Here is a 15054-nt window from a genome sequence, read left to right as displayed (position 1 = left end):
GCAGGCAAGCGGGATTTTACAGAAGCGTTTGTGGCTTCTGTGCCAGGGTGACAATCCATTGTTTCAGCTATTTCTCCAGGTAGCAAGTGAAGTCATGCTTGGCAAATAGACAGTACAAACAGTGCTTGAAGTAAACCATGAAATGCTGTGGGGCATTCTGTATGTTAAATGTGTTGCTCTGATTGATTAATAAATAAAGTGCTGATTGGCCAGTAGCCAGGCAGGAAGTATAGGCGGGACAAGCAGAGAAGAGAATTCTGGGAAGTAGAAAGCTGAGTCAGGAGATGCTGCCAGCCGCCGCCATGAATACCAACATGTAAGATACTGGTAAGCCATGAGCCATGTGTCAAGGTGTAGATTTATAGAAATGGGCTAATTTAAGATGTAGGAACTAGATAGCTAGAAGCCTGAGCCATTAGGCCAAATAGTTTAAATAATATAAGCGTCTGTGTGTTTATTTGATAAGTGGGCTGTGGGACTGCCGGGGCTTGGCGGGAGCTGGAGGGAAACTCTCCATCTACAATGAAATAAATCAGTTTCTAGTAATTGGTCTTTTCTGTCTTATTCTACTTCCCTTCCTTCCTTCCTTTCTCCCTACCTTCCTCCTCCCTCCCCCCCCCTCTCTCTCTTTCTTTCTTTTCTTTTTCTCTTGTTTTAAATTTATTTTCGAGACAGGGTTTCTCTGCGTAGTTTTGGAGCCTGTCCTGGAACTCACTCTGTAGCCCAGGCTGGCTTCAAACTCACAGAGATCCGCCTGCCTCTGCCTCCTGAGTGCTGGGACTAAAGGTGCGAGCCGCACCACCACCACCAGGCTCTACTTCCCTGTCATATCTGTGTTTATTGCTGCATTATTCCCGTGACCTAGAGACTGGAACAAGCCTCAGTAGATGAATGACAGTAGAAGAGGTGGTGTATACAGACAGTTGATATTACATGGTCCTGAATTAAGATGAAACCATGACATTTGCAGGAAAATGAATACAACTGGAAATCATTATGTCAGGAGAAAAAAAAAGCCAGACTCAGAAAGACAATCACTGAATGTTTTCTCTCATATGCAGAACCTAGACTTAAATTTTTGGTTTTTTTTTAATCTTAAAATTACATTTATTTATTTACTTATTTAGTGTGTGTGTGTGTGTGTGTGTGTGTGTGTGTGTGTGTGTGTGTGTGTATGTGTGTGTGTGTGTTGGTTTCTTCTTGCCATAGGATCTTGCCTTGTTGATACTATGTAGAACACGCTGGCCTCTAACTTGCTCCAGCCTCCCAAATGCCAGGGGTTACAGGCATCCACTGAAAATCCTGGTTTAAAATTTTGTGGATGGGTGTGTATGCATATAAATAAAACGCCAACAAAACAAGTGTGGTGGTGAGTGCTTATAATCCTCACATTTGGGAAAGGAAGGCAGGGGCATCAAGACTTCAAAGGCATCCTTGGTTACTTAGGAAGTTTGAGCTACATGAGACCTCAGATCAAGAAACTGAAGGGATAAAATGGCGCTGGTTGTTTGGCAGAAGAGTCATGGGCCATGGCTGCCAGAGTTAGAATGGGCTTTATTAGAAAGAAGAGGGGATAGGATGGAGACACCAGGCCTGGCAGAGAGGGAACAGAAAGAGAGGTGCAGAGCGGGAGCGTGGGGGTGCGTGACTGGCTTTTTGGCTGGGACACAGTCACCCACTGGTGACATAATGAGGTGCCAGACAAGACCCCCAAGCTGCGCATGTACAGAATCCTTACAGAAACCCAAAAGAGGGGTTGGAGAGATGGCTGGTAGAGATGACTCAGCGGATAAGAACTCACATTGCCTTCTCAAAGGGCCCAAGTTCAGTCTCCAGTACACATGGTAGGTAGATATCACAACCACCTGTAACTGTAGCTCCCGGGGAAATCCAATCCCTTTAGTCTTTGAGAGCACTTGTGAAGGGTAAATCTAATTAGTCTTAACAATAAAAACCCAGAGTCAGATATTAGGGTGAGAGCTGAAAAGTCAGAGAAGCAGAGCAACCAGCCACCAGAGACTTCTTACCTCTAGGAAATCTCAGACCAAAGGGGAATCCTGTCTCTACGAATCCTTAGACTGAATGGGGCCGCCGTACTGTCTCCACCCACCTTATATACCTGTCTCTACCTCCCTGGTGCTGGGATTCAAGGCGTGAGCCTCCTATGTCCTGGGATCAAAGGCTTGAGCCTCCCATGTGCTGGGATCAAAGGCATGCACTACCACCGAGCTCTGTTTCTCTTTTAGACTGGATCAAACTCCTGTAGTTCAGGGTGGCCTTCAATTCCTGTTCTTTCTGCTTCCTCCTCCCAAGTGCTGGGATTAAAGGTCTGTGCCACCACAGCCTGGCCCTTATGGTTAACTAGGGGCTAGCTCTGCCCTCTGATCTCCAGGCAAGCTTTATTTGTCAAAACACAAGCAAAATATCATACAACATGCTTGCATTCATGTGCTTGTACCATCACATGGATACACATGCACACAGGCAATTAAAAAAATTAAGCTGAGCAGGGTGGCTCATGCATTTAACCCCAGCATTCAGAAGGCAGAGACCAGTGGATCTCTGTGAATTCAAGGCCAGCTTGATCTCCATAGCAAGTTCCAGGCTAGGCAGGGTTAGATAGTGAGATCTTGTCTCAAATAAACAAATGAACAAACCCAAAGGAGGGTTTGTAGAGCCCTTGCCTAGAGTATAAATTCCTAGCCAGCACTGGACAAACAAAAGCTCTTGTATGATATTAAAAGGACCAGCCTTAATGTTATACTTCCCAGGGGCTCAGGAGAGAAACTATGAACGGTGAGAATTATTTTTGGAAAAAGAATGTAAGTACCTCATGCTCTTTGTCCATCTATTTTATTCCTCTGAGATAAAATCCTATCTACACAGCTTCAGTTCTGTTCTCAAGCCTAGTTCCTTTCTTGCCTGATTTCTCTCTATATTTATCTACTGTCCCCTCTAAGTTCTATCTTAATTCTGCCTAATCTTAATTCTGCCTCATCTAGGTCCTTCTCATCTCATTCTTACCCAGTTAGTACTTCCCCATCTGGCTCTTCCTCATCTTCCATCTCGTCCACATGTTCTCTCTGGTCAAAATCCTCCTTATCCCTCTCAGTTCTCCGTCCTCAAGTTCTCCATTCCTCCCTTCCTCTTTGTCTCCTTATACCTCTAAGTTCTCCCAAGTCTCTGAGGTGTTCAGTTATAAACCCAAGCCATAGCAATCCTCCCCCTCCAGCCAGGTCACCAGGCTTGAATTCCTACAGGGTCATAAAGGCAGGTAAGAATTTTCCTCAGGCAGTGCCTCTCAGGCTTTCTTTTACAACCCAAAATGGAGTGTTTAAGAGGAGGTCAATTGAGAGCTAATGTATATCAAGAAGGGATCTGTGTGCTCAGTGATTAGGTAAGAAATTAGGAGTCTATTAGTAAGGCTGTAAAGAAGGAGGATCTCACCCTAAATTGCACAAGAATAAAGCTATCCTCCTGACCTAGGAGACAGGGGTTGTTTGGTTTGGCCTTGGGTGCTTGATAGGTATTTTAGATAAATACACTGTTAGGAGTTCTTGGAAGCATGCATAGCATTACAAGAAATTCACTGTAAGAACCAGCTGCTAAATAATCACCAAGACTTCTGAAGCCATGGCTTGACCTTTGGAGAAGTCCTTGACTTTTCCAAGTAGTAGCTTTTGTGATAGTAGCTGAATTCCATTACGTCTTCCTGCAGCTTGCAGCAAAAAATAAAACACGAGAAAAAGGACTCACTTGGTACAGTGCTGGCCTTGCTGACCTGGAATGCATGAAGACACGGATTCCATCTCCAGCACTAGGGTGAAAGTGCAGGCATGTAATCCCAGCACTTAGCAAAAGAGGAAAGAGAATCTTCTGTCCCGAGTCATCCTTGGCTACACAGGAAGTTTGAGGCTAACCTGGGATACATAAGACTCTGTCTCAAGGGGAAAAAAAAAGACAAAGAAGTTAGCCAGATATGATGTAATGTAGAAGGATAATGGGATACATGCTCAACTATGTTCTTAGCAGCACTTTTGTCATAGCCAGAACCTGGAAATAACCTAGACACCCGTCAACTGAAGAACGGATTAAGAAAATGTGGTACATATACCCAATGGAGTACTACTCAGCAGAGAAAAACAATGACAGCATAAAATTTGCAGGCAAATGGATGGAACTAGAAAATATCATCCTGAGTGAGGTAACCCAATCCCAGAAGGACAAACATAGTATTTACTCACTCATAAGTGGATTCTAGATATAAAGCAAAGAACAATCAGACTGCAACCCACAGAACCAGGGAGGCTATATAGCAGAGGTGACCCTAGGCTGACTGTGGCTTATAATAAGTTTTAGTTTTACTCAATAACTGGGCAAGCCTCAGTGAAACATTTCACTATTAGGATAAGAATTTATACTGTATCAAGCTGATAATAGAAAAATAAATAAATAAAAATGGGGGGAAAAAGGTAATGAGAAATTGATGGAGACTTTCTGAATTGATGTCAGGGCAGGACAATGCAGATGTCTCTTTAAAACAAGAGGATGTTCACAGAGTGTAGCAGAACATACTGCCTTCACAAGCCGACGAGTGTTTCGTTGGCTAAGTGTCATGTCCTTTGCAATTATCTTCTGGGAAAAGGCTCAACTGGTAACATATAAAAAGCAGCTCTTTGTCCAGTAAGAAAAGTGTAAATATTACACACTGGTATCTTATGCACTATGGATTTGATAATTAGAGCTGTAACAGTATAATGGGCTAAGAATAAAGAGTCTGCCCTCTGCTTCCCAAGTAAGCTGAGTCTTACTTTTTGCTGATTTTCATTCCAGTGTCCCTGGTCTCCTTGACCCCAATCTTTCATAGGAAATTGATGATTTAACAGCTAAAACAGCCTTCCTGCTAACTGCCCAAGTTGATGCATGTCCAGAGGGAACTTTCTTTCATGGACAAACATGTGTCCTGAGTTCTCCCCATGGATCATCTATGGAGCCCGTAAGATTAACTCTGCAAGGAACCTGACAGTACCTGGTTGCCTAAAGGACATGCTGTCAGTAGACTTTCTTTGTTGTAACTTTGTCTAATGTCCTGGGAGAAACTGGATCTGGAGAATGAAAGCTTGGGTAGAATGGGTTGATGTAACAGTGCACACACACTCAACAAAAGTGGTTGATACTCTTGCATTGCAGGACATCCCCAGCCTCAACAGTACACTTTTCCCTTAGATGGGATGATGGGAATGCCGTTCTGTATGCTGTGAATGTGTGTTGCTTTGATTTGGTTGATAAATAAAATGCTGATTGGCCAGTAGCCAGGCAGGAAGTATAGTATAGGCGAGATAAGCAGAGAGGAGAATTCTGGGAACAGAAAGGCTGAGTCAGGAGTCGCCAGCCAGACACAGAGGAAGCAAGATGTGAAGGCAGAACTGAGAGAAGGTACCAAGCCACGTGGCTAAACATAAATAAGAATTATGGGTTAATTTAAGTGTAAGAGCTAGTCAATAGTTACCCTGAGCTAATGGCCAAGCAGTTTTAATTAATATAAGCCTCTGTGTGTTTACTTGGCTCCAAGTAGCTGCAGGGCCTCGGGAGCGGACCAGGAAAACTTCAGCAACAATGGGACATAGAGACCCACAGGAGTAAATGCATGCTAGCTTTGTTACGGGGTAAGGAAGCATGGAGAGGTACGAGTTGGCAGATTCTGTTGCTCTTGTTCCCAAATATACAGGCCGGCATATTGGAACCTCCTCATCAGCAGGGATGGTGAATTACTCCTCATGTCTCACATGGCAGGGTAGTAGGTGCTCACCCCCCCACCCCCCTCCACCCCCACCACCCTGGTGAGGCCTCTTCCAGCCTGTAACAATGTCTTGAATGTCTCAGGCAACAGAGGGGATGTAGCAATCACTCAACACTCACTGTGTCCTGAGCTGCCACAAGGGGGTGCTGTGGACAGGGCAGCATTACTCAAGCTGCCACTCAACTGGTACAGGACCCTAGCTGGAATTAGTTCAACTGCGCATGCCCTTTACCCGACTGGAGCCTTTGCCTCTCCTCCTCTTAGCAACACTAACCCCAAGGTTGAGAGAACGCTACCCGGGTTCCTTGATGTCTACACCGACTCTAGGAGTCCCAGGGAGTTACAAATGAATTTAAGGCTGAAAATCAAGTAAGACAGACTGTCATCCTGTGGCTGACGGTACACAAGAATGTAAAATAACCAACCAAAGATGTATCAACCGTACCAGGGATGCTCTTTAATGAATATCCAGCCAGCAAGATGCCACCAACAGAATGGCTTGAGAGAACAGAATCAAACTTTGTACGATGTTAACAAAAAAAGGTGAACACCACATACATAGAGACAGAAGTAGAATGCCCATTATCAGGGGCTGTAGGAAATGGAATATGTTTAGAAATGGTTTGGAAACTGACAGTGGTGGTGTTTGCACAATAATATAACGATGCTTTATGCCAATGAACTGTACGCTTCAAAACGGTTAAAATGGGAAGCCATTCAAATTCACAACTCTGCCCCCCCCCCCCAATACTTTTAACAGAAAATAAAAATCGTGTTCAGGGTCACACTGTAAATGCCAATCTCAGCATAGAAACAGTCCAATTGGGCCTTTACACCATGCGTTTTCCATCTGTGGGTAGAACAAACTGAGAATCAAAAGTATTCAGAAACCAGCTATGTGCTCGGTGAAGCGTGGGCAGACCCTTCTCCTGTCGCTCTTCCTCGCTTCACATGGGTGATGGTGTCTCGGCAGCACTGGTGTTAGGAATCAGAAATGATTTGAGCTCATGGGAGGATAGGTTTGCTTCTATGTAAGCACTGCACCATTTTTAACAGGGGATTCAGAATATCCAGAAGTCTGAGGGGCTCCTGAAATCAGTTCCCCATGGTTTTCTAGGATTAGCCATACTTGACTCAGAACCTAAGCCCTTAGTTAATCCCTTTGCAGTTTTGCTTACTCTATTGGATTTTATTTTATTTTATTTGAGATTGTGTGTCTCTTTGTAACCCCAGCCGGTTAACCTAACCTTGTACTCACATTCCTCCTGACTCATGTCTAACCTGGGGTTCCAGGTCTGTGTCCTCACGCTGGCTGTCTTGCTGTCTTCGCTGATGATTTTCCCCCCTGGTACGGTTCTCCATTTTCCACATCATTGACGAAGAAATTCCCCACCCACCCCCAGTGTGGTGCCTGGAGAGAGGAGAGGTCACTCACTGGTCACAGACATTTGGATTGGGAGACTCGTCTTAGAACTGTACCCATTGGAGACCTCACACTGATACTCTCCAGCATCCTCCCTCCTGACCGGATCTATGATGAGTCGGCTGTTTTTCTGGGACAGCGTCATCCTGCCATTGAAATACAGGCTCTGGTGATTGAAAAACCAGCGGATGGAGAGTCCAGGGTCTTCTGAGAGGCAGGTGAGGGCCAGGGAACCATCTTCTGTTACTGTGGTGTTGTCTGCTTGGAGTATGGGCTGTGTCACAGGCTCTGTGAAGGAACAGGGGAGGGGACAGAATGATGGTGGTTCATCCTCAGATCCCAGCCAGGCCTCTCTGGTCCACGGACACAGGTAAGGCCTCCAGGGTAGAGAAGCTGGGCCTGAGGCCATAGACAGACATGTATTTCTTCGATCTGCCACCCATGTGTGTGCGGCCCTGAATCCGCTCCTGTGCTATGTCTCTGTTTCCATATAATAGGACACATGGCTGGGCAGCGGTGGTGCACGCCTCTAATCCTAGCACTAGGGAGGCAGAGGCAGGCAGATCTCTGTGAGTTCGAGGCTGGCCTGGTCTACAGAGCGAGATCTAGGACAGCCAGGGCTACACAGAAAAATTTTGTCTTGAAAAACCAAAATAATAATAATAATAATAATAATAATAATAATAATAATAATAATGCCCATGATAAATAATCACTGCCATGTCTGCAAAGTGACCTTAAATATGAACTAGGACCTGATCTTCAGAAGGGGGAACTTCCCAAAATTGTCTGAGTCTGTCACTCTGCCTACAGGATCGAGTTGATTGGACTGGACCCCTGAGGACAAGCTGTTGGCAGGAGGAACTGTGTCCTCATGAACCCCTCAGAACATCGGGGCTCTCTATGCTGAGCCTCAGAAAAAGATGCCCAGGTGACCTAGCCCAACTGTGGCCCTCCATTCAGGGCATGGACTGGTTCCTCCTAACAAGAGTCAAACAATACAGAGATCTGGAGTCAGGACTTTGTTGTGGTCACCTCATTATGAGGGCCCCACGGTTTCCGAAGTCAGACCCTGCCTGAAGCCCAACTGTCTTTCTCAGGGCCATGTTCCTGGTGAAGCCCCAAGAGTTTGGGCTAAGGGTGACACCTCAGACAGAGTTACAGAGCACACACACACCCTCCTCTCTGGAGGCAGACTCAGGTACAGGACTCTGACCTACTGTAATTTTTCTTCCCGATGTGTGTCCTGCACTAAATGCTCAAAATCCAGTGAGGAGGTACATGCAGGAGACGGGCATCGTTTATGCCTGGTGGTCCTGTATGTGTAAAATGGAATGAACCCCACCCCGCACCCAGGGTTCACACCCCCCACCCAGAGGTCACACAATCACTTACTATGGACTTCCAGATACACGTGTGTTAGTTCGCTTTCCATTTCTGTGTTAAATGTTAGTAAGGTGTAGAATCCACTGTCAGCCTGGGTGACGTTTCTGATCAGCAGGGATCCACTGTAGAACACCGTTTGCCTGCCGCTGTGTTGAGGCATCTTCGAAGTTGTGTTATCGGGTGTTAAGTACCGGGCAACTTCATAGCTCTTCGCCGGATCTTTCTGTTTGTACCAGTAAAATGCCTGGACGTTCAGCGGCATTTTGTGCACAAACAGAACGGAGTTTCCGCCTTCAGCCACCATGGGAGGCACTAATTCAATAGTGAGCTGGGCAGTAGTAGGTGCATTCCAGCAGGTCAAGAGGGAGGCTGGGGAGAAAGAGAGAAACTCCATCAGTGTGGGGACCTTAGTGTTTGGTGATAAGAGGAACTTAAGTCCTCAGCAGAAGTGTTCATCTCTCAGCCTAGGTGTGTGGCCAGGGTGTGCCTCTCCTACGCGGTGCAGGAGAACTTCTTCACCCACATTCTCCAGTTCCCTGCAGTTGCTGGGTCCTCTGCATGGAACTCTCTCCGAGTGTCTGCATGGCTCCCCGCTCACTGCCCTTAGGTCTCTCCTCACACCCAAGAGTGTATTTGGGGTTGAGGATACCTTCCCGACCTCCTCCTCTAGAGACCCTGGTCTGTCATGACCTGAACGTTGTTAGTTTGTTCCGTATGTTTACAGCCAACCCCTGGCTGCACCTTCCAGAAGACCTTGTGTCTTCCTTCCAGTCCATGAGAAGTAGGGCTTTGTGAGTACAGGGGCTAGGGAAGGAAGGGCCTTTGGGAAGGCCATGTGCCTGGGAAAGACTCAGACTTCTGTGGAAGAATGAATGAATGAATGAATGAATGAATGTGCAAGGCCAGGGGGTATCCAGGGGCTTACTACAGAATTTTCAGTTTTAAAGCTAATGACAGTGTTTAATACCCCAGTTTGACTTAAATTATTTTTCGTAAATTTACATGTCTGTGTGTAAGTGCCTCTGTCCATCGTTGTTTTTGTGTCTCTGTGTGTTCTCTGTGTGTGTGTCTCTACATCATTGTGCGGAAATGTCACATAGCCTAATTAAAATTCAAACTCAGATCAATTCCTTCCCAGAAGGCCTCCTACAAGACAGGAGAGCCTAAGATTTCATGGTGACTGAGAAAGGAGAGGAGTTTGCCTTTTTCTAGAGCATCGGTTCTCAACCTTTCTAATGCTGCGACCCTTTAATACCGATCCTCATATTGTGGTGACCCCAAACCATAAAATTATTTTCGTTGCTTCCTCATAACTGTGATTTTGCGGCTGTTATGAAACATAATAGAAATATCTGACATGCAGAATACTGCTTTTTGACCCCTGGGAAACGGTCATTCGACCCATACAGGAGTTGCGACCCACAGGTTGAGAACCACTGTTCTGGAGGAAGCACTATGCTGCATGGGAACCACGGAAACCTGGGCAGAGAAGGAGCAAAGAGGCCATGGTTGCGGCATCCAAACTCAGGCCAAAGCCGTCCAACAGTGGCTCCCACAGCATCACAACTGCATGCAGCTCCTGGTGGACGCTGGATGGGACTCCTCTAATAACCACCCGATGCTCACAACCCTGGGTCCCTCCTTAATGCAGACCTGAACCGGTTCATCTATAATAGAGTCCAACAGACTGCTCAGGCACGTGGACAACACCCTCCTGACTCGAGAGTGCCCATCAGAGCCCGAGACTCAACAACTTAGAACCCACCAAGGAACAAGGAATGAAGGGAAAAAGGGTCTTCTTCTTCATCCCCGTCAGGCTTGTGGAAGCCAGATGAGTTGGTGTCTAAGAACCATCTTTCCCATAATGTGTGTCCTTATCCTCCCCCACCCCGTGTGTGTGTGTGTGTGTGTGTGTGTGTGTGTGTGTGTGTGTGTGTGTGTGTGTACGTGTACACCCGTGCACGCACACCCGCCCAAAGAGGCTGGAATGTCAGTTTTGAGTTAGTGACTAATCCGAACACATTCCCCTGGCATTTTGCACATGCTAGCCTAGTGGGCATGGGCCTGGAATGGAGTTTGTCACATGACCCTGGGCTTCTGGACTTCTGGAAAATTTTAATTCCAAGGGGTAGTAAATAGCTAACTCCCTGTCTCCCACAGCTGCCGTTCCAGGAGATTCTGGGGTCCCCTGAAGCTGTATGAAGAGAGAAACAGCCTGTTTCAGCTTGTAAGGTCATCTGCTTCCTAAGTGTCCCAATTCCTGAGAGTGACAGACACGTAGGAACATGCGATCTCAAACCTCACTGGGTTAGAGCACATCTCCTGCTCAGTGAAGGCACCTAAGGTACCCTTCCTTGGCCCCACCTCGACTCCTCACTTGCCCACAGTGACAATCCCCTCTCCCTTCCCAATGGTCTTAAAGAAGCCTCCTGTTTCCCAGCAGCCCTTATTCTTCAGTATACCACACCCTCTCCAGCACTGAATAAACGTGGCTTCAAAAACAGATCTTGGTCTGTTCCTGTATCGCATCTCAGGCATCTCAGTTCTTTTCCCATGAAGAGAATCTCTCCAGGGCTGCCTCCTCCATAGTCCCAACATTTCCTCTCTGCCAGTAATGCCAGCTCCTTCTCCTCACACACAGGAGGCTTCCACGCCCCGTGTAGAGTCCCAGGCCCTTCTCCATCATCCTCCCACCTCATTGCCCAGTCTGTTTTAAAAGCCCCAACCCACCGAGGTCTCCCTCAGCACAGCTCTGTCCCTTGCACGCCCTCCACAAAGTGACCCTCCCTGGAAACTCCAAACACCCCCCACAGCACAGCATCAAGGCCCTGACCCCCATTCCGGAGCCCATGATGGGCTACAAACCCAAGAGCCTGGACCTGACCCAGGACTTTTGCAGTCCTCTTGTGTACCCCTCGCTGGTAATCTCTGGTGGGAAGCACACCCCATTACCATGGCCACCCCTGTCAGGACCCCTGTGACTAACTTCCAATAAAGAATGATCTGGCAGGCCTGGCCGTGGTGGTGCACGCCTGTAATCCCAGCACTCAGGAGGCAGAGGCAGGTGGATCTCTGTGAGTTCGAGGCCAGCCTGGTCTACAGAGCTAGTCCAGGACAGGCTCCAAAAACTAAACCCTGTCAAGAAAAACCAAAAAAAAAAAAAAAAAAAAAAAAAAATGATGTGGCCTTTCCTCCCCTCCTAACACTCCCGGGTCCCTGGAAGCTTCCAGCTGAGCAGCCTCTGTCTCTCCTTGAGTCCTCTCCCCTCAGGCTGAAGCAGAAAGAGAGTCTCCTCCCAGGCTCCCTTCCTGAGAGCGCCCTCCCCACAGCTCTCCAGGGCTGGTCTCACCTGTGAGCAGGAGCCCTTTGCACAGAAGTAGAGAAGGGGACTCCATGGTCTCTGCTCCCCAGGGTGCTGTCCTGTGTCAACCCTGCTGGTGTTCTTCCCTCTTATTTCCACTGTCCTTAGCCCAGGGGCATCTCCAGAGTCACATGGGCTGTGAGCAGGGTCTCTGCCCAAGGCCATGCTGTGGCCTGTGCTTTCCTGTCTCCTCCTCTCCCCTCCCATCTGTCTCAAAGATCCATTCTTTAAGACTTAAGTTTTTTGTTTTCTTTTGTTTTGTTTTGTTTTGTTTTGTTTTGAGACAGGGTCTCATCAAGTAGTCCTGGCTGTCCTGGAACTCACTGAGAGCAGGCTGGCCTCAAACTCACGGAGATCCGCCTCTCTCTGCCTGCAGAGTGCTGGGATTAAAGGGGTGCAGCGTTATGCCCATTAGATTTCTTTTCTTTATCTTTATCTTTTTTTTTTTTAAGATTTATTTATTTATTATGTATACAGTATTCTGCCTGCATGTGTCCCTGCAGGCCAGAAGAGGGCACCAGATCTCATTAAAAGTGGTTGTGAGCCACCATGTGGTTGCTGGGAATTGAACTTAGGACCTCTGGAAGAACAGCCAGTACCCTTAACTGCTGAGCCACCTCTCAAGCTCCTAGATTGCTTTTTTAAAAAAATGTTCAAACTTCTTATTTTATGAATGATGGGTAAATGCCCACAGATATTTACATAAGTCATGAATGGATTTCACTTTTCCTTACCCGGCATCCAAACCCCACTGCAAACCCACCATCCTGACTGCACAGGGTCTCCAGTTCCTGAACTTCAGCCAGCTGCCCTCATGCTGACGTCCTGCATGCCTGTCTTTCTCTGCAGCTTTTGCATAAGGACATGATCACTTGGAAGAGAACCATGGCCAGCTGGGCCTGTAGAGTAGCTCCCCGTCTCCAGACCCCACTGCTCTCACCGCCTGTGACACAGGAGAGGAAAACACCCCAGCACCCCAACCATCTCTGCAGATGTAATGCTTGTTTGTTTGTTTACTGCCTGTGCATCTCTCTGATCGACGTCCACACCTCTAGTCCCAACTGGTCCTTAGGGCTCTGGTTGATGTGACTTCTAGCTGTGCAGACCTCCAGGGTCACACTGGGAAATCCTGGCGGAGGTCCAGGCCGGCAGCGCCCACTTCTTGCTTTGTGATAACTGGTCAGTGGCACATTGATTTGTCCTGGAGCAGATGATGGCCAGGTGTGAGGGTGGGGTAGGTGCTTCCTGGCTTTGGCTTTCTTAGCTGTCTTCATCTTCCTAAGCACTGGAAAGTCTTGCAGAGCCGGGAAGTCCCTGCCCAGTGACCTTCACCCACAAAGGAACCCCAGTTCCTGAGCCCCTGCCTTGTGTCCCGATCTATCATAGACACACAGGTGGTGACTGTGAGTCTTGATCCTGTCCTTAGGCCATGAGAGAGAAAAACTCACTAAGAGACAGGAAAGAGTCTGTGTAGCCAGGGGTCTGTGGGAGCCTAGAGGGGACATCTGACTCAGCTGTTGGACATCTGAAGTAGAATCGGAAAGGACAGCAGTTCGTGAGTAGAGAAGAATTTTCTCGTTTGGCTACCGTGAGATTGAGTCCCAAATATCCCTTCGGTTTAACCACTGAATTACTTATTCATTCCTATTTATTAATTTACACTTGCTTTTTACTTTTGGTTGAGCCCAGTTACCCTGGAAACTCATGGTGTATTCCCAACATCAGAATCCTCCTGCCTCAGCCTCCCAAGGGCTGAGACTGTGCACATGTAAAACTAGGGTGGCACTTCCTAGCTGTGTAGCTTTGGCTTATTAAACCTCTAAGGTCGCTGTCAGGACTATTTAGCTAACTCTGTCTAATAAACATACCTTTAATCCCAGCACTTCGAAGTCAGAGGCAGGCAAGTCTCTGAATTGGAGACCAGCCTGGTCTACAGGGTGAGTTCAAGGATGGCCAGCGCTACTCAGAGAAACCATCTCCCAAAAACAGTGAGTGAGTGAATGAATGAATGAATGAATGAATGAATGAATAAATAAATAAATAAGTTAATTAAAAACCTTCTTAAGTGCTTTAGAATGCTCTGGACTACAACATTTATACTTTTTTTTGTTTGTTTGAGACACACTCTGGTGTTGCCCACTCTGGCCTGGCATCATCTGTGGCTGATGATGACCTTGAACATCTGGCCCTCCTGCCTCCAGCTCCCCAGGCCTAGGGTGACAAAGAGGTGCCAGTACTCCTGGAATATGTGGTGCTGGGGTCTGACCCAGGCACTGAGCAGCGTCTTTAGCCCAGTGTAGACTTTTATTAAAGACCCAGGCACTGTCCAGCCACACAGGAAGCTCAAGGCCTCTCTGGATCCTTCCACAGGAAGATGGACCCACATCCTCTTTTCAGGACACAGGTCACTTCTTCCTGCACACAGGATGTCACACTCCTGACACACCTGCTCCTGGGCACCTGTCCTGGAAGTGAACTCTGGTGACATCAGTGATCATGGATAAGTTCCCTTACACAGTCAACTCCTATTTGATCCCTTCCTAGCCCTGGGAGATAGCTCTGCATGTTGGGTGTAAATTCTACCTTCAGGGAGGTCTGGATGATCAGCTGGGTTTCTCTGTCACAAAGGTTTTGAAGAGGACAACGGTTCCCTCTGGTTCTGACCGCCCCAGGCCAGGACCAGCAGAGTCATCCCTGGGGTGAGCTGCTGTTCTCTCAGGGCACAGACCCTCCCCAGCCCCGCTGCTCACTGTGTGGTGTGGAGGATGAAACAGAGAGGGAGGAGGGATGAGGGATGGGAGGCAGCCTGAGAGGGCAGGGGACAGAGCAGGGCCTTGGACACAGAGCCACCCACAGTCTCTGTGATTCTGGAAGGTGCTCCTGCCTGGGAGGAGGCTGAGGTCAGAGGGAGGAAGACATCAGAAATGACGGCAGAGCATGGAGCTGGGGAGCAGGGCTGAAGCTCTTCTCCACGGAGGGAGGACTGAGGAGCCCGCAGAGACCATGAAATCCCTTCCCTCCTAAGTGCTGGGACTAAAGGAGGGTGCCACTAAGGCCAGCGAAGGTTATTTTTTTTTAATGTGT

General features: G+C 47.6%; 1 protein-coding gene across 1 annotated transcript; it reads right to left on the bottom strand.

The window, feature by feature from the left end:
• Nucleotides 1-6776: 6776 nt before the first annotated feature.
• LOC128094692 (carcinoembryonic antigen-related cell adhesion molecule 3-like) lies at nucleotides 6777-12010 on the bottom strand. The gene is made up of 3 exons (XM_052713179.1): nucleotides 11959-12010; nucleotides 8619-8978; nucleotides 6777-7511 (listed from the first exon to the last, which is right to left on the bottom strand). The coding sequence occupies exons 1-3, from the start codon at nucleotides 12002-12004 to the stop codon at nucleotides 7228-7230; spliced, it is 690 nt and encodes a 229-aa protein (XP_052569139.1). The 5' UTR covers nucleotides 12005-12010; the 3' UTR covers nucleotides 6777-7227.
• Nucleotides 12011-15054: the final 3044 nt, after the last annotated feature.

This window comes from Peromyscus californicus, unplaced genomic scaffold, assembly GCF_007827085.1.
Source record: "Peromyscus californicus insignis strain IS unplaced genomic scaffold, ASM782708v3 Scaffold_4__1_contigs__length_199733344, whole genome shotgun sequence".
NCBI lineage: Eukaryota > Metazoa > Chordata > Mammalia > Rodentia > Cricetidae > Peromyscus > Peromyscus californicus.
Note: the sequence above shows the minus strand (reverse complement) of the source record. Positions and strands in the feature narration are given on the sequence as shown.

Coding starts and splice junctions, on each gene's coding strand:
- LOC128094692 (XM_052713179.1), bottom strand. CDS start 12,004: ATGGAGTCCCCTTCTCTACTTCTGTGCAAAGGGCTCCTGCTCACAG. Junction 8,979..11,958: donor CAAAGGGCTCCTGCTCACAG/GTGAGACCAGCC, acceptor CTTTCTCCCCAG/CCTCCCTCTTGACCTGCTGG. Junction 7,512..8,618: donor CGTGTATCTGGAAGTCCATA/GTAAGTGATTGT, acceptor GTTCCTTCACAG/AGCCTGTGACACAGCCCATA.